The sequence below is a fragment of the Malaclemys terrapin genome, chromosome 15 (genome assembly GCF_027887155.1).
Source record: "Malaclemys terrapin pileata isolate rMalTer1 chromosome 15, rMalTer1.hap1, whole genome shotgun sequence".
Lineage (NCBI taxonomy): Eukaryota > Metazoa > Chordata > Testudines > Emydidae > Malaclemys > Malaclemys terrapin.
This window is the reverse complement of record NC_071519.1, coordinates 18,613,264-18,635,841: the sequence shown is the minus strand read 5'-3', so window position 1 is coordinate 18,635,841 and position 22,578 is coordinate 18,613,264. Positions and strand designations below refer to the sequence as shown.

General features: G+C 45.9%; 1 protein-coding gene across 1 annotated transcript in view; it reads right to left on the bottom strand.

Moving 5' to 3' along the window:
• The window catches only part of DDX25 (DEAD-box helicase 25), a 72,649-nt gene that overhangs the window by 15,920 nt on the left and 34,151 nt on the right, over positions 1-22,578 (bottom strand). The window contains exons 4-9 of the mRNA XM_054005553.1: positions 16,591-16,726; positions 14,496-14,588; positions 10,866-10,968; positions 3,945-4,059; positions 3,436-3,613; positions 2,231-2,468 (exon numbers count right to left, since the gene is read on the bottom strand). Of these exons, the coding sequence (XP_053861528.1) occupies positions 2,231-2,468; positions 3,436-3,613; positions 3,945-4,059; positions 10,866-10,968; positions 14,496-14,588; positions 16,591-16,726 (863 nt within the window). The remainder of the gene's footprint in view (positions 1-2,230; positions 2,469-3,435; positions 3,614-3,944; positions 4,060-10,865; positions 10,969-14,495; positions 14,589-16,590; positions 16,727-22,578) is intronic.

Sequence of the window (22,578 nt, the reverse complement as noted above, 5' to 3'; positions counted from 1 at the left end):
TATGTTTCCTGACAACACAATATAGGTCAGGACTCCAAAAGGACAACAAATTGGGCCAACAACAGCAGGTGAAATAGACAAAGAGCAGTTGGTGTAATGGAATCCTGCCGGGGGCTCTGACTTATCTGTAATCTCTCAGTATACCTAATATAATAATGTGTGTGCTGGCAGAGAGCCAGAGTTGGAAAAGTCAATTGGCACCAAATGTAATAAGGGGCAGGAAATTAGAGAGGCTAATGACACTTCATCTGGCCCTTTCAGAACACTGGTTGGGACAGCGTAGGCTGACAGAGCGAGTGACTCAGCATTCCGAATGTTCACGAACACAAAGGGTGAAGTTCAGTTGATTTCTCTAAACCAGAGAGCTTTAAGAGTAAGTGCACATGGCCTGTTGGATGCTAAAGCAAAGAACATGAATAGGGCCCTACCAAATTCACAGCCCATTTTGGGCAAATTCATGGTCATAGGGGGATTTAAAAAGTCAAAAATGTCATGATTTCAGCTATTTAAATCTGAAATTTCATGGTGTTGTAATTGTAGGGGCCCTGACCCAAAAAAGGAGGGGGGGTTTGCAAGGTTATTGCGGGGCGGGTGCGGTATTGCTACCCTTACTTCTGCGCTGCTGTTGGTGGCGGCACTGCCTTCAGAGCTGGGCAGCTAGAGAGCAGCGGCTGCTGGCCGGGAGCCTAGCTCTGAAGGCAGAGCTGCCGACAGTACAGCAGCAGCAGCAGCATGGAAGTAAGGATGGCATGGTATGGTATTGCCAACCTTACTTCTGCACTGCAGAGCTGGGCCCTCAGTCAGCAGCTGCCACTCTCCAGCTGCCCAGCTCTGAAGGCAGTAGTGCAGAAATAAGGGTGGCATGATATGGTATTGCCACCCTTACTTCTGCGCTGCTGCTGGCGGGGCGCTGCTTTCAGAACTGGGCACTGGTAGTGGCAATACCGCAAACCCCTTAAATAACCTTGTGATTCCCACGCAACTCCCTTTTGGCTCAGGACTCCCAATTTGAGAAACGCTGGTCTCCCCCGTGAAATCTGTATAGTTTAGGGTAAAAGCACACAAAAGGCCAGATTTCACACTCCGTGACGCTTTTTTCATGACCATGAATTTGGTAGGGCCCTAAAAATGAAGTATAATGAGAAACCATATTTAGGATAAATATACTCAGAATAAATAGCAGGGTACCAATAAAAAACAGCTGTAAAGTATGGCTTATTGTAAGTGTCTTTGTGGAATCCAGGGTAATATGCTTCATCTACTGCTGGGAGAGATGGAAAATAATACTATTTTTGAAAGATTACTACAGTCAGGAATGAAACTGAATAAACATTCTATAAACGTCTGACCCAAGTCAGCCACCAAGCAAGCCTGAAGAGCCTGTGGTGGGTCTGGGCTCTGTAGCCTACCACCGCTTCCCTCTCTTCAAATATGAACTTAGGAGCCCGGCTGCCTCTGTGGTGAGCCCATGCACGGCACCTCTCAATTGAATTGTTTCATGTTCTAGCATGCAATGGGATCTTGGGCATTGCAAATCCCAAATACTCAAGAGTGAGATATGTGGTGCCAAAGAATCCACTGCGAACCGAAGCACGCAGCAAACTGATGTAGAAGTCACACAAGAACCCAGCAAAGTATGCAACTGGGACGCCTGATAACCTTTTAAGTACAGAACCCAGAAAAGCATCAGGTACATCTACAGTGCAGCTGGGCAATATAAATCTCTGCTCGGGTGGACAGATCTGTGCAAGCTTTGATTCAGCTGGTGTGCTAAAAATAGCCGTGTGGCCACAGCAGCACAGATGGCAGCATGGGATAGCTACCTGAGCATGTACCCAAGATCTCAGATGGGATTGTACCTGGGCAGCTGCTGTGGGCACGGTGCTATTTTTAGTGTGCTAGCTCCATCAAAGACAGTGCATTCTGTCTACCTCCAGCTGGAGGAGTAATTCCCAGCTTGGTGTAGACATCTCTTAAAGGTAAGAGGAGTCATGGTGGGCAGAGTTGTAGGAGTCTGGAGGAAGGGTGTGTGTAGTGTAGAGGAACAATTGTTGAGCAGTATTCCTCAAATTACACCCCACTGATAAAAGCTCTCTTGCACTGTCCATAAGAAAACTCCTTACTCTGTTGATATCAGCATTGAAAGATGGGTCATTTTCTACTGTAATTTCTATGAAAACAGTAATCTGGCTCTTTTACTGCATGAGTAACAGCGACAGGAGAGCTTTACCTGACAGAAGATGATAGCCTGGCCAACGGTGATGCTCCCATAGATATTGCACAGGGCCTTGTATTTATCTTGTTTATTCTCACACAAAAAGTAGTACTGCCTGATATTGGTCAAGGTCATCTCCTCTCGGCGGAGTTTAATTATGTTGGGGTCAGGGATGATCTGCTCAGCAAACCGCAACACGGCATCCTCAAAGGTTGCTGAGAAGAGGAGCATCTGACAACGCTGTGGTAATGTTCTAGAAGAGAAAGGCTAGTAAATTGTGTGGTGTTTTTATCGGATAACAGCCTCAAGCCACAATACCTTCACATTCCTGTGCCAACACTCCTTTCCTTATGATTACGAATTTTTTCCATCCGTTACAAGGATCGTCTAAGGTGACAAGTGGTTTATCCCAGTGCGGTATCTCCATGCAATCAAGTTACATGGAAGTAGTTGAGATCCATCAACAGAACAGATCATAACAGCCCTGCTGTAATGTTAAACAAGCTCTTAGGGTATGTCTACACTGCATCTGGCAGCACGTCTCCCAGCCTGGGTCCACTGACTTGTGTTAGCAGGGCTCATGTTAGCACACTAAAAGTAACGGTGTGGACGTTGCTTTGACACTGTGGCATGGGTTGTAGCTCACGCTCTCAAGCGTGAGGGAGATGGGGGGGGGGGACTGATAATGCACATAAAGCCATGTTAATTTTAGATCGAGTTTATAGGATCAGCAGATAAAACAGTAGTGCTCATGTAGGCTTCCAAGTCAAAGGTTCATGAAATGGGAAATTTCCAGCACTCTTTCCTTTAACATTCAAAGGAATTCTTCATCTCAACTATAAGGGAATTTGGAGGGTTCCAGGCTGATTTTAAACACAACTTTAAACAAGGGTGCTTGAGAAGCCAATTTTTTTTCCAATTTCCTTTTGACCAAATGCTCTGAAAGTACCAAATCTGAAGCCACATCCATGGGAAGCGCGTATAAATAAGGAAGGTAGACTCAACCACTTTTTTAGTCATGCTTTAAGGAGGTTTCTTTCTAGCTTCCCCTTCAAGTACATCTGACTAGGACAGTATTATGTAGTGTTTTTTCAGCAGTGGTTTAGCTAAAACTATTATTCAGAGATATAAATTGATTTGCAAGTTAAAACTGAAAATTTTGAAAACTAAACCACTATTTACTCTGCCTTCAGCATTCAGATGGCTAACTAAAGTATTACCTCTGAATGCGGACACTCTGGTCTAAGAAGCCCTGTGTGTCAATCATAACATCCGCTTCATCCAGCACAAACACAGAGATCTTCTGCACATCCAGCAGCTTCAATTTGAAACACCAATCTAGGACACTCCCTGGCGTTCCAATTATTATCTGTTCTTCAATCTTGGTACCTCTTGGAACTGAGAGATGGAGAAGTTACATTAGCCTTTATCTTGCGGGGGAAGGGGGGAGAGAGGAGGTTCTGCAGGGTGATCTCCCATCTACATGCAGTCAGTGGCCTGTGCTGCCCACTGCTACGCTGGAACCTCCACATTTATTTATTGACAAATTACATTTGCAGAATTTTAAAATATTGTGTGCAGAATTTTTATTTTTTTGGCACAGAATTCCCTCAGGAGTAAAAATGGGGTCCTCTGTCTTGACTGGGGCCTCTAGAATATAAATGTTACATAATACTAACACTAACATTGATTATTTTTAAATCTACTGAGAAAAGCGAATCAAACATACTTCTATTCCCTCGGACAGCATACGCAACTCCGATGTTGACACAAAGTTTTCCCATCTTTTCAACCACTTGTCCAGTCTGCACAGCCAGCTCATAGGTTGGAGCTAAACAGAGACACTTTCAGATAGAGAAGTGAGAAAGACATTATACAACAGCAGATATGGAAGCAATCTATAAGCTGCATTGTTTAAAATCAAAGTAAGCGAATGAAATGGAAGGTGTTGTGCAACTGATGCAGCACTTAGTAAAAATCAGTGCAATAAAATAAATACGTTAAACTACCATCCCATCCTATGGGAGTCACACAGGTCACACAAGCATCTACCATTTTGGACTCAGCTCCCCTGAAGCTGCATTGATGGTAGCAGCAGTGAGAAATTTTAGGGGGAAAGGAGACTAGAAGCTAGAGAAAGAAATAATGAACATAATAAAAACTCTAGAAATCGCATCAGGAAGAAACAAACCAATGCAGCTCTCCTTGTGCAGAAAAAGATTACCAACTGCACTGAAGCTAAACGTCAGGGCCTCCCCTCCCCACCACACACATACTAATATCTGGTGCACTAACGGATCAATTTGAGGTAGACAGAAGAACTGGAAGAACACCACATAAATGGTGTTTTCTAATGTCAAGGACAATGAGCAGATGTTAAAAGGTTCAAGAGACTGAACAAAAGAGAAGTCTGATCTATATGACACAGGACTGTTCCAGCCTTAAGGCAAAGGAAAACCTTATGGGACATGGTCAAGAAAGTAGTTACATGACAAAGTATCTTGCAAAGCTGTGCTCGCTTCCAGGCTAAGATGTACTGTGTTTTGTAGGAAGATGGCAGCATCTCAACTACTTGCCATGATTCAAAAGCAAAAAAAGTGCAGAGGATGGGGAAGGAATGCTGAACATACTTAAAACAACTAACGTATGTCACAGTTCAGGGCAATTGCTCCAGTATACCCCCTCCGTTGTCCAGCAAGGGCACCCACTCCAAGCTCCGTAGCAGTCACCTCTCTTGGGTGGAGACCTGTGTCTCTGTCCCTCCTGACCGGGGTTTTTCCAGGCTACATTGTTTCCTGGCTACACAGAGTTCTCCAGCAAGTCAGACTGCCTAAGCAGGCCTACTCGGCATTCTCCTCAGAGGCTATACACAGCATAACTGCCCACAAGTACACGTTACCACATAGCCCTTTCTAGACATGCACCTTTATCTTTAAGGTGAAAGCATTACAGAGAAAATATTAAAAACAATAAAAACCTACATGCATGCTGACAGCTTACCAGAGATCACCCCCAACTCCAACAAGGGCTCTGGCAGATGCTCAGTCCTACAAACCTATCCGACAGTTTTTTCCTGTGGTCACCAGTTCATAACAGCTTCTGCTCTGAACAAGTACACCCATGAATCTGAGAGTCACTCCTTCATACAGCCTATGTCTTTGATCTGCAGAGACCATGAACACATAACCGGCCAGACAATGGTTCTCTTCTCCGGGTGTAGCTTCAAAAGGGTGAGTCCAGACGTGGGAATTTGCATTCTCCTCTCCCACAGATATTTCCTAGGAAACCCACCTAACTTCATTCATCCCAAAAGTGCAGTCTTATTTGGTACATTGTTTAAAATAGTCCTTTGAAACTCAAACACTGCCAGGGGGCGGGAAGTGTGAGGGAGTGGCTAAGGGGCGGGGCTACCCCCCCAGAATGTCCTCTTTTTTGAAAGTTCAAATATGGTAACTGTAGTTTAGCCAGCATGGATGAGAATAGTGACTTCAATAAGTGATAGCTCTTTATCATCTGTAACATTACTCTTCCAAATCTGAGGGAACTGGGATTATTTAGTCTGTAGAAGAGAAGAATGAGGGGGGACTTGATAGCTGCTTTCAACTACGTGAAAGGGAGTTCCAAAGAAGATGGATCTAGACTGTTCTCAGCGGTAGCAGATGACAGAACAAGGAATAATGGTCTCAAGTTGCAGTGGGAGAGGTTTAGGTTGGATATTAGGAAAAACTTTTTCACTAGGAGTGTGGTGAAGCACTGGAATGGGTTACCCTAAGGAGGTGGTGAAATCTCCTTCCTTAGAGGTTTTTAAGGTCAGGCTTGACAAAGCCCTGGCTGGGATGATTTAGTTGAGGATTGGTCCTGCTTTGAGCAGGGAGTTGGACTAGATGAACTCCTGAGGTCCCTTCCAACCCTGATATTCTATGATTCTATGAATGTCCGGTGTGGCAGACATGGTGCAGGAAGGGCTAGACCTCTCGACTTGAGCTGGGGCCCGACTACCTGACAGAGGTATTGAGCTGCCCAACACAGGTCTTGGCTCTCCTCCAGCCCTCCCCTTTCCCTTACGGGAAGAGGAGGTTACTCACCCTGTGCAGTAACTGACGTTCTTCGAGATGAGTGCCCCTGTGGGTGCTCCACTTCAGGTCAAGGTGCGTCCCAGCACCTTCAATCGGAGATTTCTACACCAGTACCCCTACGGGCCGTGTATGTGCTGTGTCTGCCTCTCAAGCTGTCAGTGTTTGAATAGCACGTGCACGGCCTGGGCTCCTCAGTTCTTCCTCTACAATGGAGTGAGTTCCGAATTCCGAAGTAGAGGGGAGGAGGGCAGGTAGTGGAGCACAGGGGTGAGTAACCTCCTCTTCTTCGAGAGAAATGTCCCTGTGGGTGCTCCACTTCACGTGACTTAGGATGGTTGGGACTTCGGATCCGGCAAGAAGGCTGTTGACAAGACAGCTCTACCCATTCTGGTGTCGGACGCTGCAGTGTGGATGAGAGCATAGTGATTGGCGAAGGAAAGGTTCAATGCCCAGGTAGCTGCCTTACATATGTCAGACAGCAGAACATTATGGAGAAAGGCAGTGGAGGTGGAGACAGCTCTAGTAGAGTGTGTCCTAATTGATGTAGGAGGATGTATTTGCCTCAGTTGGTAACAAAGGCGTATGCAGTCAGCAATCCATTTGGAAAGTCTCTGTGTAGAGATAGCGTTTCCCTGTGAGCGCTGAGTAGTGGAGACAAAAAATCAGGGGGGTTTTCTAAACGGTTTTGTTCTATCCAGGTAAAAGGACAATGCTCTGCAAACATCAAGAGTGTGCACTGCTGTTTCAAGGGCATTAGCGTGAGGTTTTGTGGAAAATGTTGGTAGGCGTATAGGTTCATTGAGGTGAAAGGAAGAGTGTATCTTAGGTAGGAACTTTGGATGCGTGTGGAGTGCGAGCTTATCACAGAAGAACGTGGTATATGGAGGGTCTGCCATAAGCACTCCCATTTCTCCTACTCGTCTGGCAGACATGATTGCTACGAGGAAGGCGGTCTTCATGGATAGGTGGAGAAGGGAGCAGGTAGCCATTAGTTCAGAGGGTTTATCCATCAGGGCTTTAAGGACTACGTGTAGGTCCCAGGGTGTAGCAGGCGGTTTCACGTCTGGGTACCTTTCAGGAACCTTTTGGTGATTGGATGGGCAAAGATTGTAGCACTGTCAATCTTAAAGTGAAAAGCGGTGATTGCCACAAAGTGGACCTTGAGTGAGCTCATGGAGAGGCCAGATGTTTAAAGGTGTAGCAGGTAATCCAGTATCATTGGGAGTGAGGCAGAAACTGGAGAGGTCTGTTTGTCAGCACACCAAGATATGAACCATTTCTATTTATGTAGGTAGGTAGTGTGCTTGTTGTGTGTTCTGCTGTGTAGCAAGCCAGTGCGCACTTGGTCCAAACAGGTTAACTCCTCATTAGAGATCCACTGATTAGCCAGGAGACATTGTACGTCGGGGTGAAATAGCTGTCCACGGCATTGTGATAGGAGGTTGCTGAGCAGGGGAAGGGGGATGGGTGGTTTGACCGACATGCGTGTGAGAAAGGGATACCACGGTTGTCTGGGCCATGCTGGGACTATGAGAATGCCTGAGGTGCCTGCCGAGTCAAAGGTACTAAGCTGCGGAGCGGCGGTTGCCGGAGACAGGAGAGCCAGTTTAGACTTCTCCCCTGAGGAGCGGCCCGAGGGGGGAGGAAGTTGGCCATTTTTTTGCTTTGCCTTTGTCTCTGGAGGGTGTCACAGAGGTTTGCTGGCCAGGATCAGATGCAAGTCTGAGGGAGTTTTCCAACAGGAGAATTTTAAGTCTGAACTCCCTGTCCTTGCAGGTCTGTGCTTTCAGCTTGGTACAGTGGATGCATTTTTGGGATACATGAGACTCCCCAAAACAGCATACACACTGTGAATGACCATCTGAGATGGGGATGGCATCATTACAGGAGGCACATTTCTTGAAGCCTGGGGAGCCAGGCATGTCCGTAACCGCGGAGGTTTTTTTTTAATTTTTATGAATGAACAAAAACACACACACACACACACACACACACAGCTAATGTATCTTACCTAAATATTAACTGTAATGACTAAAACTGTCTAAATAAACTAAGAAACAATCTAACTAGCTAAATCACAAAGAGCACGGCTGAACTCCATCTCTAGCCGGGGACGGCAGAGAAGGAACTGAGGAGCCCGGGCTGTGCAAGCGCTATTCAAACACTGACAGCTCGAGAGGCAGGCACAGCGCGTGCGCAGCCCATAGGGGTACTGCTGTTGAAATCTCCGATCGAAGGCACTGGGACGCACCTTGACCTGAAGTGGAGCACCCACAGGGACATCTCTTCCCCTCACAGTCCTCTTCGGTTTCTTGGCCAGAGCTGGGGAGGGGGAATCAGTGCCAGCTTGTAGATGGCACCAGCGGGGCGCTCCGCACGGACACTGCGGTGTTCGGGGCCAAGTCAGACCTCTCCTACAGTGCCGGGGTCAGCACCGACTCCATCAGGAGTGCCCTGAGACCTTTGTGTCTCTCCTTTTTTGTTCGGGGTTTAAATGATTTACAGATGCGACACTTGTCGCTGACGTGTCCTTCACCTAGAACAGGGATTCTCACAACAAATTTTTTGGTGGCATCAGAATGCGGCCACCCTAACAATTTTTCCTAAAATACTTAATTAACTTTAGGAAAAACAAATAAATATGCACATATACATGTCCAAATCATTGTAATTTATCCATGTAGGGTTTTTTTTTTTTTTTTCAGACTCTATAAAAACAATGTACAGTTGCCTATTCTTTACTGGACCTAAACAGAATAGCAACACAAATAAGGTGCTCTGAATGTTCTTGTCTTTTTTCTTGTTTCTTTTGCCCCCCCCCCCCCTTTTTTTTAAGACTTGCTAACTGAAAAGTGATATTTGTATGTTTGTAAATATCACTTTTCACAGCGGACTTACTCAGCCCCGGCAAGCCCGGGGACAAATTAAGCCCTGGATGGGGAGGTGGCTACAGAGGCAGTGGGGGCCAGGGGCAATGGGACATCCAGGGGATAGGGCCAGAAATCCCGTGGCTAGAGCCCGCCGTCTACCACCCCAGGGCTGAAGCCCAGCTACACCACCCCCGGGAACGTGGAGAACTCACTGACTGCCTGCTCCTCCAGCTTGTATTTCTCCAGAGAGGGGCAGGGCCCAACCACTGTTGGTGGCCCCTGGGGAGGGGCTGCTGCTTTGCCCACCCCTCTCTCCCAAATCACTACCCAGGAGGCTGTGGCTGCAAGAAAAGCCCCTGGTGGCCACATCTGAGAAACGCTGCCTTGACACCTTAAACAACTAACGTGCGGGTCACTGATGGGCATAGGCTGCTTACAACGATCACATGGCTTAAAGCCTGTGGACCGGGCATGCCCCATCCCTAGGCTAAGTCCCGTCCAGGACCAACTAACCAGAACTAACACTAAGAGAACTATTAACTATATACAACTATTTTACAGGAAAACATTCGTGAAAAACACTGAACAAAGTAAAATGCTAGCCGAAGCAGCAGAAGTTCCAGCACCGACACTGGCAGCAAGAAGGAACTGAGGGTGGGGGGAGCCGGCGGCGCCCCTTATACCGTGGTATTTGCATGCCTCTCCAGGGGGCGCCAGAGCCGGTCCCCTACGGATACCACTGAGGAGAAAACGTCCAGCACTGGTGCATGTGGCGAGCACACACACCTAATATGGAATGGACATGAGCAAGCACTCAAAGAAGAACTCAATAGTGACACTTGAGCCGATAAGAATATTCATGTGAACAAGAATTTTAATTATAAAATAAACTACAGAAAAGAGCTATCATGAACTCACAGTAATTGGTCTTCAAACATCTCTGTTTTCTCAAAACTTAAATGCAAAGTATTTCAAACCTGGTCTAAAGCCACAATTAGAAATTATGCATGCTATATTTGTAAGTTATACTTTTAGATGGAGCTTTCAAAATTAATCTGAAACCATTCAACAGTTTTCTGCTCTATAATGCAAACAACTTAAGATGTAAACTCATTTTTGTTACAAAGCGCATCCAGACCAACAGCCTATATATCAAGTTCCAAAGTGACTGAACAACCAAGATATTTTACATAAAGGACAGAGGTTAGACTGGTTTCAGAGTAGCAGCCGTGTTAGTCTGTATCCACAAAAAGAACAGGTTTTTTAGAGGTTAGACTGGAAGTGCCGGCATATCACAAATATAGCAGCATCACAAAACCCAAAAAGAAAATAAAAACACTCAACATGAAACCTAATTCATTTTTTTAAAATGGAGTTAAAAGTAATTTCAAATACCTATGTCTCCCTCTACAATCATATCTTCCTATTTTAAAATAAAAGTTTGTCCCCTGTAATTGCATGACAGGCCCAAACAAACAGGGGAAACCGACTACACGGATGAAGCAGTGAAAAATAATATATATATAGTGCTGTCACACAAAGAAAATGGAAAAGAAAAGTCATTTAACTTTCCCACTACAGTGACCATAGATGGTACAAGTACAGTAGCAACACATTCAAACTGTGACTTTAAGCGGTTTCCCTTTAAGAAAGGCAATATATTGCTATTGCTCCCAGATCACCTTAACTTTCTACCAGTATTACCTGGGGGAATTTTTCAGCACCATTAACTCTGCTCAGCATGGCCAAGACAAAAGCTGCAGTTTTTCCTGTCCCTGACTGGCTCTGTGCTATAAGATTTTGGGGTCTGCAAAACAATAAGAATTTACTCAGTTATGCATAGGTTTTATAACTGCAAAAACATTTGTAGTGTTGTTAAATGTACATGGTGTTCTCCAAACAGAGGGTGTGTGCACATGGGGGGGGGGGGGGGAATTATATACAAAAAGGGATTGCCTCGAGAGGTAGATTATAAAAACAGAAAGAAGATGACAGGAAATGTGTCCCAGGTCCACGCAGCACAAAACAAGGCACAAAACAGAATGTGGGAGACAGAGGAGTAAGGGAAGAGACTTGGGATAAGTACAGGAGGAAGTCAGAACAGAGATTCAGGTGGATGGGAGATTACTCAGGACCTGAAAGAAAGGATGTGTATCTCAAACTGGATATTATGAGAGACAGGAAGCCAGTGGAGGGTTGATGACTACTCCTGGTGGAATTCTGTGCCACTGCATGTGTGCCGAATTCATGTCCCCCCCGTGATTTCTTTGCTTCCCCACAGAAAAATGACTGACAGGGAAGTCACAAGAGTCCCCTGCAGCACGAGTGCATTGTTTCAGGCACCCGGAGCAGCCAGCAGAGAGGTAAATCACTGGGAGGGAGGGGTTGGGGATGCTGCGGCCAGTGGCTTCTACCCTGTGCCAGGCTCAGCTACTAGTCTTGACTGGGCTGGGGAGGACGGGATTTCCTCTTCCCATACAAGGAGCGGCTAGGGCTGGGTCAGACCCACCCCCAGAAACCTCTCCAGCTGCAGGAAACGCCGCACCTCCCCCCACCCGCTTCTTGCCCCCATTGCTCCTCAGCCATGGCGGGATGGGGAAGGGTCACTGTATGGGGAGCTGCTCTCCCATCCAGCCAACTCCCAGGCATCCAGACCCACCTCATACCCAGATTGCACTGCCAAGCCTCATCCCCTGCACCAAGAACCTCCCCACTGACTCCCCTGAACCAACACCCGACAAGCCTCACCTTCTGCATCTGCAGCCCCCCTGCACCAAGACTCCCCCCCACGCTGAGCCCCACCTCCCTGCATTTGGACCCCACCGCTGCACCTAGACCGCCCTCCACAGTCAAATCCTCACCCCAACAAGCCCCACCCCACCTGCACCACCCTGACTAGCCTCCCACACCCGGACTCCCACCCTACTGAACCGCACCAAGCCAGCAGCCGGAACCGCACCCTACCAAGCCAGCACCTGGACCCCTTACCCCCTCCCACCCGCTGAGCTCCAACCACCTTTACCTGGACTGACCTGGACGCATAGAGCACCTGTGGATACAGACTAACATGGCTACCCCTCTGATACTTGACCTGGACACCCCTGCAGAGTCCCACTGTGATTGCACCCAGAAACACCCCCCCCAAAAAAAGCCCATTCATCCAGATCTCCCTTGCACCTGGACCCCCCACCAAGCCGCCCGCATCCAGATCTCCCCACACAGAACCCTATTGCCCCACGCCTGGATCTCCCTACACTAAGCGCTCCCCCCATACTTGGATCCTGCTAGGCTGAGCCTGCCTGCCTACATCTAGTGTGCTTGGCATGGAGGGGCAGAGCCAAGGGTGTTTTATATAATTATTTTGTATAATTTTAAAATAGTGCGTGCAGAATTTTAATTTTTTTGGCCCAGAATACCCTCAGGGGTAGATGACACAGTCAAAGCAGGATGAGAGGAAGATTATGTTGGCAGCAGCATTTTGGACAAGCTAGAGGATGGGAAAAGGTGATAGGCAGAAAGGTCAAACAGGAGAGGGTTATAGTGGTCAAAGTGAGAAATGGGCAGATTTTGGAGATATCAAGGAGATAATGACAAGGGTTTAGACTCCTGATGTGGAGAGAAGGAAAGAGTTAACGTCTAACTGAGATCGTGGGGCTGGGAGGGTCAGCTGACTCAGGCTTGTAGGGCTCAGGGGCTGAAAAACTGCTGTGTAAACATTCTGGCCCAGGCTGGAGCCCGAGCTCTGGGACCCCTGCATGGGTGGAGAGTCCCAGAGCTCAGGCTCCAACCCGAGGCTGAACATCCACACAGTGATATTTATCTCCACAGCCTGAGCCCCACAAGCCCAAATCAGATGACCTGGGCCAGCCATGGCCTTGCTGCAGGGCTTTTATTTCCATGTAGACATACCTGGGACAGCCAGCAGCTGGAGACTATGCAGGCAGGCAGGGGGTCCTGAACAACTCTGTGAGGCTCTGGCCAACTACACACGGCAAGGCCCCAGGACAGAGCAGCACCTCCATCCCCTGACTCACCTCAGAAGGCCACCCAGACTCTCTGGGTTGGCGGTGGAGAGGGACATGCAACCAAAAACTGTAACTAAAAGGAGGGCCTCAGCTCAAAAAGTTTGAAAACCCCTTAAGGTGTAGGGAGGGGGGAGCTAGAGACTGTGTGCTGCTGGCAGGGGTGTAGCTCCAGGTACAGGCAGCGGGTAGGTAGGGGCTATGTGCCAGGAGGACTGTAGCTCAGGCTGCAGGGAGGGGCTGTGTCCGAGGGGATATTGCTGCTGCAAGGCCAGGCTGTGCAGTCAGCCTGCATGAGGAAACTGACCTGGCCACGTAGAGCACCTGGTGTCACTGCTCCCCCATCCCCGCCCAAACATTCCTCCGTGCTCCCCTAGGGGGGCTTGGGCCTGTCCCGCGCAGCAGGGCTTGCTTGGGGAGGGAGCAGGGCCAAATGGAAGGCAGAAATCTGTCCCCCCTCCCCCCGTGTGTCACCCAAAGCTTGCAATTTGCGGGAGGGCAATGCCCCCCCCCCCACTCCTCTCCACACTACGCCATGGGAAAAACTGAATGGAATCTAGTGTGACACCAAGACATAAGGAGTCAGGGAAGGAGATTAAGCATTGCAGGTATGATCAGCCAGGGAGAAGGAGAACCAGAAGCATTGGAAGAGTCTGGGGGAGACATGGGGGGGCTTGCCCTCCCAAACTCCAATGCCATAAGCAGAGGGGGGCAGCTCCACACACACCCCTCCGATACCCCACTCCAGGTCAGAGGCGGGAAGCTGGAGCCAGGCAGTGCAGGGTGGCTGCTGCTCTGGCTGGTGCCACGGAGGCTCCCCCCTCCTCCTCCTGCTGGTGCTCCTCAGTTCTCAGCCCCCTTTGACTGTTCATACAGCTGGTAAGAGCTGCCTGGGCAGGGGAACTCAGCTGCAGGACTGGAAGAGCCCTCTGGGAAGTGGGGGGGGGGGCCCTCCCAGCACACAGCCCTGAGCTATCCTCTGCCTGCACCCTGAGCTACCCCCGGTTATCCGCTCCCTGCACCCTGAGCTGTTTTCAAACTTTTTGAGTCCCCCACTCCACTGAGTTATAATTTTTTATTGCACCCTACCCCTCCCTCAAACCCAGACAGGCTGGGTGGGCTGCTGAGGTGAGTTGGGGTGGAGGTGGCGCTCCCTCTTCAGTCCCCTCCATGTGGAGCTGGCCCTGCTCTGCCAGGCCCTGCCCCCCCAAATATAGAAGTCAAACCATGCCTATGACCAGAATGGCAGAAATATGAAAATAATGAACAAATGCAAATAGCATGTTTTACACCTTGTTTTGCAAGTACTCACGGGTCAGCTAGCATCATAGGAAGCGCTGTCTCCTGTATCTTGGATGGTCTGTTGAAACCCATTTCATAAATCCCCTGTAATAACTCTTTCTTCCTGCCAAACCAGGAAAAAAATCAAACTATTTACAAGCAAGTGATGAGATGCCTTAGGACAGTGCTTTCAAAACGTTTTAGGCTGCATACTCCTTTCCAAAGAATGTAGTCTACCGTGTACCCTCATCTGAGATATGGTCATAACATACCTATGATTAGATTTCCAAATCCTACTAAATAAAATGTGTTACGGGATTTTTCTCATGTCTTTTTCTCCAGTCCGGGAACTTGAGTAGGACATTCAGGCATGTGAAATTACTGATAAAAGAGTATTTGTAACAAAAACAAGGTTTATTAAAAGCCAAGAGAAAATGGAGTTAAAACAAAAGCGATGGTTAGCTTAACCTATCTAGCTGAACTGGATAGGACATTCTCAGTTGAGTCAGAGGAAAAACGATCTTAATGTCTAAAAAGCAAGACCTGTTCTGTCTGACAGTCTCTTGTCAGAGTCAGCCCCTGCTGTCAAGTCCAGAGAGATAGATAGAAACAACAAAGAGTCTGGTGGCACCTTAAAGACTAACAGATTTATTTGGGCATAAGCTTTCGTGAGTAAAAACCTCACTTCTTCGGATGCATAGAGTGAAAGCTTTCACTCTATGCATCCGAAGAAGTGAGGTTTTTACTCACGAAAGCTTATGCCCAAATAAATCTGTTAGTCTTTAAGGTGCCACCAGACTCTTTGTTGTTTTTGTAGATACAGACTAACACGGCTACCCCCTGATACTTGAGAGATAGATAGGGTACCCCAACCACAATCCAAGGTTGCCACCCTACCTTCCAAACCAGTTTTATCCAATTACTCACGCACTCAGTAGGGTTTGGGGGACTCTGCATTCTTTAAGAGATGGGCCACTGAGGATACAAAGATGCTTTACCAATGTTTGATATCCGTCTCTCACATGCTAAACATCTTAGCCCCACTTGCTGTATTCAACCAATCCCCAATTCTGTTAAGGAAAGCAATTAGGTGTGACCTTTTCCCATTTATTTTATGTCCTTTACCATGAAACAAATTATTGCCCAATCCATCTTCTATTAGGAAATATAAAATATTGACCAAACCCAACACTCTGTCACAGGTACCACACATGCTCTTGGGAGAGGTATCACTACAAGATCTTTTGCAGCATATTATCAGCATGTTTTGGTTTTAAAGCTTATTTAGACGTGTTCTAACTGTTCCCTGCTGTGGCTCTAGTCCAGCCGACAGAAGGAAGACTCATCTGTTGGCATAACACCATCATTTCCTATACACCTTCCCTTGGAAATCTTGCATCTAATCCTAATCAGGGCCTGGGTACACCACAAAAATAACCATGTTTAAATGTGGTTAGGAAACATCAGTGAAAATCCATGTTGTAATATGGTCGGATCATAGTTGTGTGGAAAGACTGACATGCTTAAACCATGTTTAGGAACTATTTTAGTCTATATATTTACCTACATTAAAAACAGTTTTCATTATAGCTATAGATTGTTTTTCCTTTCCATACTGGCAAGAAAAAAAAAAAACTCTTTAAGGTGTCTATAGCTACGGCATCTAAAAATCAGTGTTAAAATATGGGTGGATTACAATCGTGTTTCAATGTGTTTTTTGGATATGGTACCAGGACATGTTAGTCTCACAAGATCACACTACAGTGGAACGGATGAATCCTTCAATGTATGTCTGCGTGTCTTCCCCATTTAACTGTATTTGATTTTTACTGTATTGTACTATCACTCCCAAATTCAAAGGAGATTCATAGACTTTAAGGTCAGAAGGGACCATTATGATCATCTGGTCTGACCCCCTGCATGCTGCAGGCCACAAAACCGTCCCTACCCCTTCCCTGGACTCTGCTGTTGAAGTCCCCAATCCTGTGTTTTAGTGACTTCAATTGGCAGAGACCCTCCTGCTAGTGATTGCGTGACAGAACATGACTAAAACCCCCACGAAATTACTACTGGCCCATTGACCTGACTGCCCTTTTTCAGTGTGTAGTTCTGTCCCAGTTACTCACAGATGCAGTTCTTCAAAGGTTTTTACTGAGAAGAGAGGGGAGCTGGGATCTCGCTGCAGGACTTCAACATGATGATTGGATTCTACCAGAGACTTCCGGATAAGCTTGTTTAAAAGGGAATTTTCTGCTAAATCCACTACGTGAGCATGGAAGAAAAAAAAAAAAAAGAAAGAAAGAAAGAAAGGGAACAGATCACCATACCTGGCAGGTTGTATAAAAGTCACAGCTTAATTCTCGTAAGTGCTAGAAATAGTGTTTTTAAAACAAAAAAGTAAACACAAGCCCCAAGAACGAAAAAAAATGAAGTCAACACACACAAGGTGGCAAAGTATGATGGGACCGACATAGCTTTGTCTCAAACAATGGAATTATTGCAACCCTAGACATGCTCACTTTGAGGAAAAAGAAAACACTGTGCCACCCCCTGTAGCCCAGCCAAATATTTAAGTCTACCCCATCTTAATTTGTAAACCTGTTGTGCTTCCCCAGGCTAATATGAGAGACTCCCTGGCCCAATATAGCTCACGTTGCAAACTCCATTTAACGCAAATGAACTCTTACTCCGCCCCCCAAGATTCTTAATGCACCCCCAAAGCCCTCCTCGAGAAGAGGCCAATGTGCTCTTCCACCCCAGAGACCTTGTGCTGTCCATGACATTCCTTTGTAGGTTCACTGGATCTTGCCCTTTCTTCTTTTTTATTGCAATGCACTTTGGTTTCGTTTTGAAATGAAAAAAATGTAAAGAGCTTTCAATGTAATTAATTAAATGGTCCCCCCCGCCTCCATTTTCAACATTAAGGACTTGAATAATGTTCGGGTTTGTCTACAAATGGAGCCATTACTGACTATGTGTGGAGAGACCACTGCCTATCATGTTCACCAATATTGTCTCACTGTTTCCTTGTACTCCCCAGTTGACTCTTCGATTTTATAAGCTCCTTGGGGCATAGACAGTCTTTTTATTCTGTGTTTATACAGCATCAGAACAATGGGGTCCTGGTCCATGCCCAGGGATCCTAGCTTTATAGTCATTCAAAAAATACATTAAAACTAATATTGCAGAATAAAAACATTCACACACAGAGTTATTCAGGAAGAGCTGTCCTGAACAGTTTCATGTGTAGACAAGCCCTTAAAGTCATTCTAGTTTCATGCTGTTCAGATCACTTGAGCGGTAATGAACCACAACCAATTCTTAAGTGAGTCAATGTGCTTAGTGCCAGAATAAGCTTTACTCCAACTCCAGGCCTTGGTTTTTTTCAACAAGCAGCAAATATTTAAAAGGGATACTGCTTAGGATACAGCTATATGCAAAAAGCATGTATACAGTTGCACAAGTCTGATATTCCTAGCATAGCACATAGGTGAAACTTTGCTTATGAAGGACCTACATTAAGGGTCTAATCTTCCATCACAGGGTAACTCTTATTGATGTTAATGAGCATTTGGACACATGCATCAGAGAGGAAAATAAGACCATTCAGTGGCTAGACAACTGATTTAAAGTTACACAAAAAATATGTAAAAATGTAAAGTTTGCGAAGTCAAGCACCGAAAAGTTAGGAAATGCCAGATTTAAGCTTGCCTGTGCAATGTGAATTTAGTCCCCCTGTGACAGATCTGATGCACTGGGGGCGGGGGGGGGGAGGGAGAGGAGAAGTGAGACTGACTGGACAAAGAAACCGGGGCAAGCAGTTGGGGGAAGGGACGGAGGAATACTAAGGTTGGATGAGGAGCCAAGAGAGAGAGGTTGTGGTCAGATCTATACTTGGAAGGCTCTGTTGGTATACCATACCAGCAAAGCGCTCCTAGTGTGGATGCAGATATAATATCAAAATTGTGCTTCTGCCACTATAACTTTCTCCAGCACCTCTGGAGCTTTTTCCAGCACCTCTTCACACCCTGATGATAGAGCTATGCTAGCACAAGTTTGTAGAGGAGCCATGGCCTTAGACTGGGAGTCGGGGGGGGGGAAGGGAGTAGGGGACATGACTGGAGGAAAGGGGAGACAGATTGGGTGAGGAGCCAGGGGAGGGAATGGGACTGGTTGGGCAAGGAGACTGGTGACAAGGAGTTGGGAGGGGGGGAGTGGGAAGAAGAAACTGAGGCTAGGATGGGAAGCCATGAAAAGGAGATTAGGACTGAGTGGGCATGGGGACAGTCTGGGATGAGGAGCCAGGGTGAGGAAAAACAGCACTAAGTCAAAGACATGTTATAGGGAATCAGGCAGAAAGGATTAAAAGCTTCGGAAAGAGGCAGAAGGGTGTGCGACCTTTAGAATCCAGAATAGAACCAAGTACTTCCGTTTCTCTGCTGTCAGCAAATAACTGGGAAACCCACTAGCAAACTGTCCCATCCCTTTCCAGTGCACCAGATCTAAGATTCCAACCTGCTGATGGCGTATGTTGATGTCAGTATGATTGCACATGATGGATTTTTTTTTTTTTAAACCTAGAAAATTACACACAAAAGCCACCATTAAAAGAATGTTAAGGTTGCAAAGTGAAGCACTCAAAAGTTAGGAAATGACAGAATTCAGAGGACCAGGGCAAACATGATTCACCCTCCCGCCTTCTGTGTATGCATTATGATTTGGCTTGGAAGGATTAGATTTTTAATCGGTAAACATCGATTTCACTGTACACACACAAAGCAACAAAAAATATTTCTATCAATATTAAACAAAATTTACAGACAGGCTAAGCAAGAAAAATGCTGCTTGAGAACTTAAGAGTTTGATTTAAGGATATTTACTGTCTATATTTTGAAATGTGATGTTGACAATTTGTGTTTTAACGGTTATCATGATTTAACTTTTTGAATCTCAATGTCTACTCTCCTTAAATAATTGTCATACCCTCATCCCATAATTTCCCTCAAATGTGAACATTTAAATTGAGAAAAAGAAAAAAGGGCTTACAAATAAACTTCTATATTATTCGTTGAATTTATATAATAATTGAATTCTGCCACGTAATCCCACACCATTTTTCCCCACAGGATCCCTGCCCCATTCAGTGCACAGGATGGACCTGCTCTGGGACAAATCAGAGTTGTGTAGCAAAGAAGTCTGTCTGTTGGACCCCTGCCTCATTTATTGCCGAAACTGGAAGGGGTGAGTGAACGAGGCAGGGAATTGCAGGAAGAGAAAGGATTGTCTCAAGGTTAAAGCAGTTGAATGCTACCCTGGAGAACTGGATCCTATCCCTGCCTCTAGCACAGAGTTCCTATGTGATGCTGGGCAAGTCATTTAACCAAAATTTTCATAGGTGGAAAAAAGTAGGATATGATCACTTGAGCTAATGGAGTGAGTGACAGCAGTAAGGTTGTCAGAGTCTATGCGGACCAGCAATAGAGAGTGATGAGACACTTTGCCAGAGGGTTTCACAGATATTTGCTGATGGCAGAGGAATGGCAAAACTTTAGAATCTAGAATAAACCAAGAATTCCTTAGGGAGTGTTCTCTAGTGGGACCCTTCTCCCTGTGTCCCCCAAGCTTTTGACCTATTCTGCCAAGTCCCCTCTAATCTGCCACTGTTCCAGTCCTGTTTCTTCCTCACCCCTGGCTCCTCAGGATAGTCCCATACTCCACATCCCTGTCTGAATCTCCTTGCCCAGACAGTCCTAATCTCCTCCTCAGGGCTCTGAGTCCGTCTCTCCCTCACTCCCACCCCCAGCCTTCTTTCCCATCCAGTCCCAGTTCCCCACTCCTGGCTCCTCACCCAATCTGTTTCACTGCCCCAACCTCCACTTGTCCCTCCCCATCTCAATTTCCCCCATGGCTCTCAGTCTCCCCCTCCTGGTTCCTCATCCAATCTCCATCTCTTTTCCATCTCCTTGTTCCAATCTTTTTGCCCAGTCAGTCCAGTTCTCGCCCTGCACCCAGCTCCCCATCAAATGCGTCTCCCCTCCCATGGTTCTTCCCCACTCCAAGTCTCCCTGCTCCCAAATCCATGTCCAGTCTCCTCCCACATCTCCAAGTCTCCTTGCCCAACCAGTCACAGTCTCCTTACCCTGACAACTCCAAGTCTTAGTTTCTCTACCCCCACCCCCAAGACTCCTTGTCCCAATCCACTCCCCGCCACCACTCTGGTCTGGCTATTGCCTCCTCTAATTCAGTCAGACACTTTCCTTCTCCATGCTGTCTGAGCGCCAATGGGGTATCATTGAGCACAGATCAGGCCATCTCCTGCTCTCAGATCCAGTGCCTGATCCCACCCCAGCCTGCAGCAGCCAGGTGCAGCAATTGTAGGGAGCCCTGGGCTGGAACATGCTCAATGCACACAGAATCTTCGCAGAATTTATGTAAGAAGCTCCAACAAGTCTACTGAGCACATGCAAGGAGATTTTTCAATGGCTCATAACTTGGCTGCATTTGGGCACACATTCATGGGAACAGCAAAAGGCACATCCCTGACACAAAGGCTATCCCCCCTGCCAGATTTCAAGTCCCTGCTCTAAATTATAGGGCACTAAACTTCTCAGCAAAACAGTTGTAACAAACAGAATATAGTAAAATAATGTATTTTTCCATAGCCTTGTTTTCAGAAACGGCTACACCATTTTAGCTAAAACTTTCCAAAAATAACTCAGCCTGAAGCAGATACCCAACATGGAAAGTTTCAGCCCAAATGGTTAAAGTTTGGCAAAGCTATAACCATCTGAAAACAGGGTCTTACAATGGGAAGTATCGGGCAACCTTAATTATTATGTTTCTTATTTGTATTGTCGTAGCACCGAGGAGCCCTCGTCATGGACAAGGACCCCATTGTGCTAGGTGCCATACAAACACAGAACAAAAAGGCAGTTGGTGGCGCTGCAAGCTCCACCTGTAACAAACATTATGATGAAATAAACACATTTTCCAATGATAATATACCTCATCAACAAGTAGGCTATATACATTTGTAACCTACAGAGTTGTGAAGGCGAATTGCCACATAGAGAGCCCTAGTGACTTCAATGGGGCTCAGCCCACACAGATCACAATGCACAATACAGACCTAAATTGGCAATTACAGTATTAGGGGATTAGAGTTACGAAAAACATAATCAAGAAATTTATTTCTCAAAAAGCCCTCTTTCTGATGCAGAGTAACACGGACACTGAAGAGTAACAAGACCAATTTCATCTTGCTTTAAGAATGTCATTTTCACTTTCCCTACTGATCTCAATGTCAATTTCACTTTTATATAGCACCTTTCATCTAAATGAAACCCAAAATACTTGATTATACAAACTACACTTCACTTCACCAGGAATCACTTCACTTCATGCAGCACTGAACAGCAGTCACTTCTGAGGTGAAACAGCAGCTGCTAGAAAGTGTACAGCAGCAATATAAAAAAGTTTAAGACCAGAAGTTAATAAGAATCTCGTTGAATTAAGGTGCCACCAGACTCCTTGTTTTTGTAGATACAGACTAACACGGCTACCCTCTGATAGTTGAATTTGAGAACACCTTTTGACAACGGGAGAGCAAAAGCAAGCAGAATCTATCTTTAACCAATGGTAATTAATCAGAATACACCTTTAACTTTGGTTATAGAAACTTAGCCTATTCCATAAATAAGGACTGTAACAAAAGTACAATTTAAGAGGTTTTGTCTCATTTGTATTCCACGCCTTGTCTATTAGACTGTAAGCTCTTTGGAGCAGGGACTATGCTTTTTCTATGCCTTTTACAGTACTGTGTACATTTATGGAGTGATAAGTATATAATACCTTGTGACTAGGGCTGTCAATTAATTGCTGTTAACACAAGCAATTAATGCAAAACAAACTAACTAGATAAAGTTGCTATTAATCACAGTTTTAATTGCACTTCTTAACAATAACAGAATACTAATTTAAATTTATTATAAGTATTTTGGATATTTTTCTACATTTTCAAATATATTAATTTCAATTACAACACAGAATACAAAGTGCTCACTTTATATTATTTTTGATTACAAATATTTGCACTGTAAAAAAGATAAATAAAA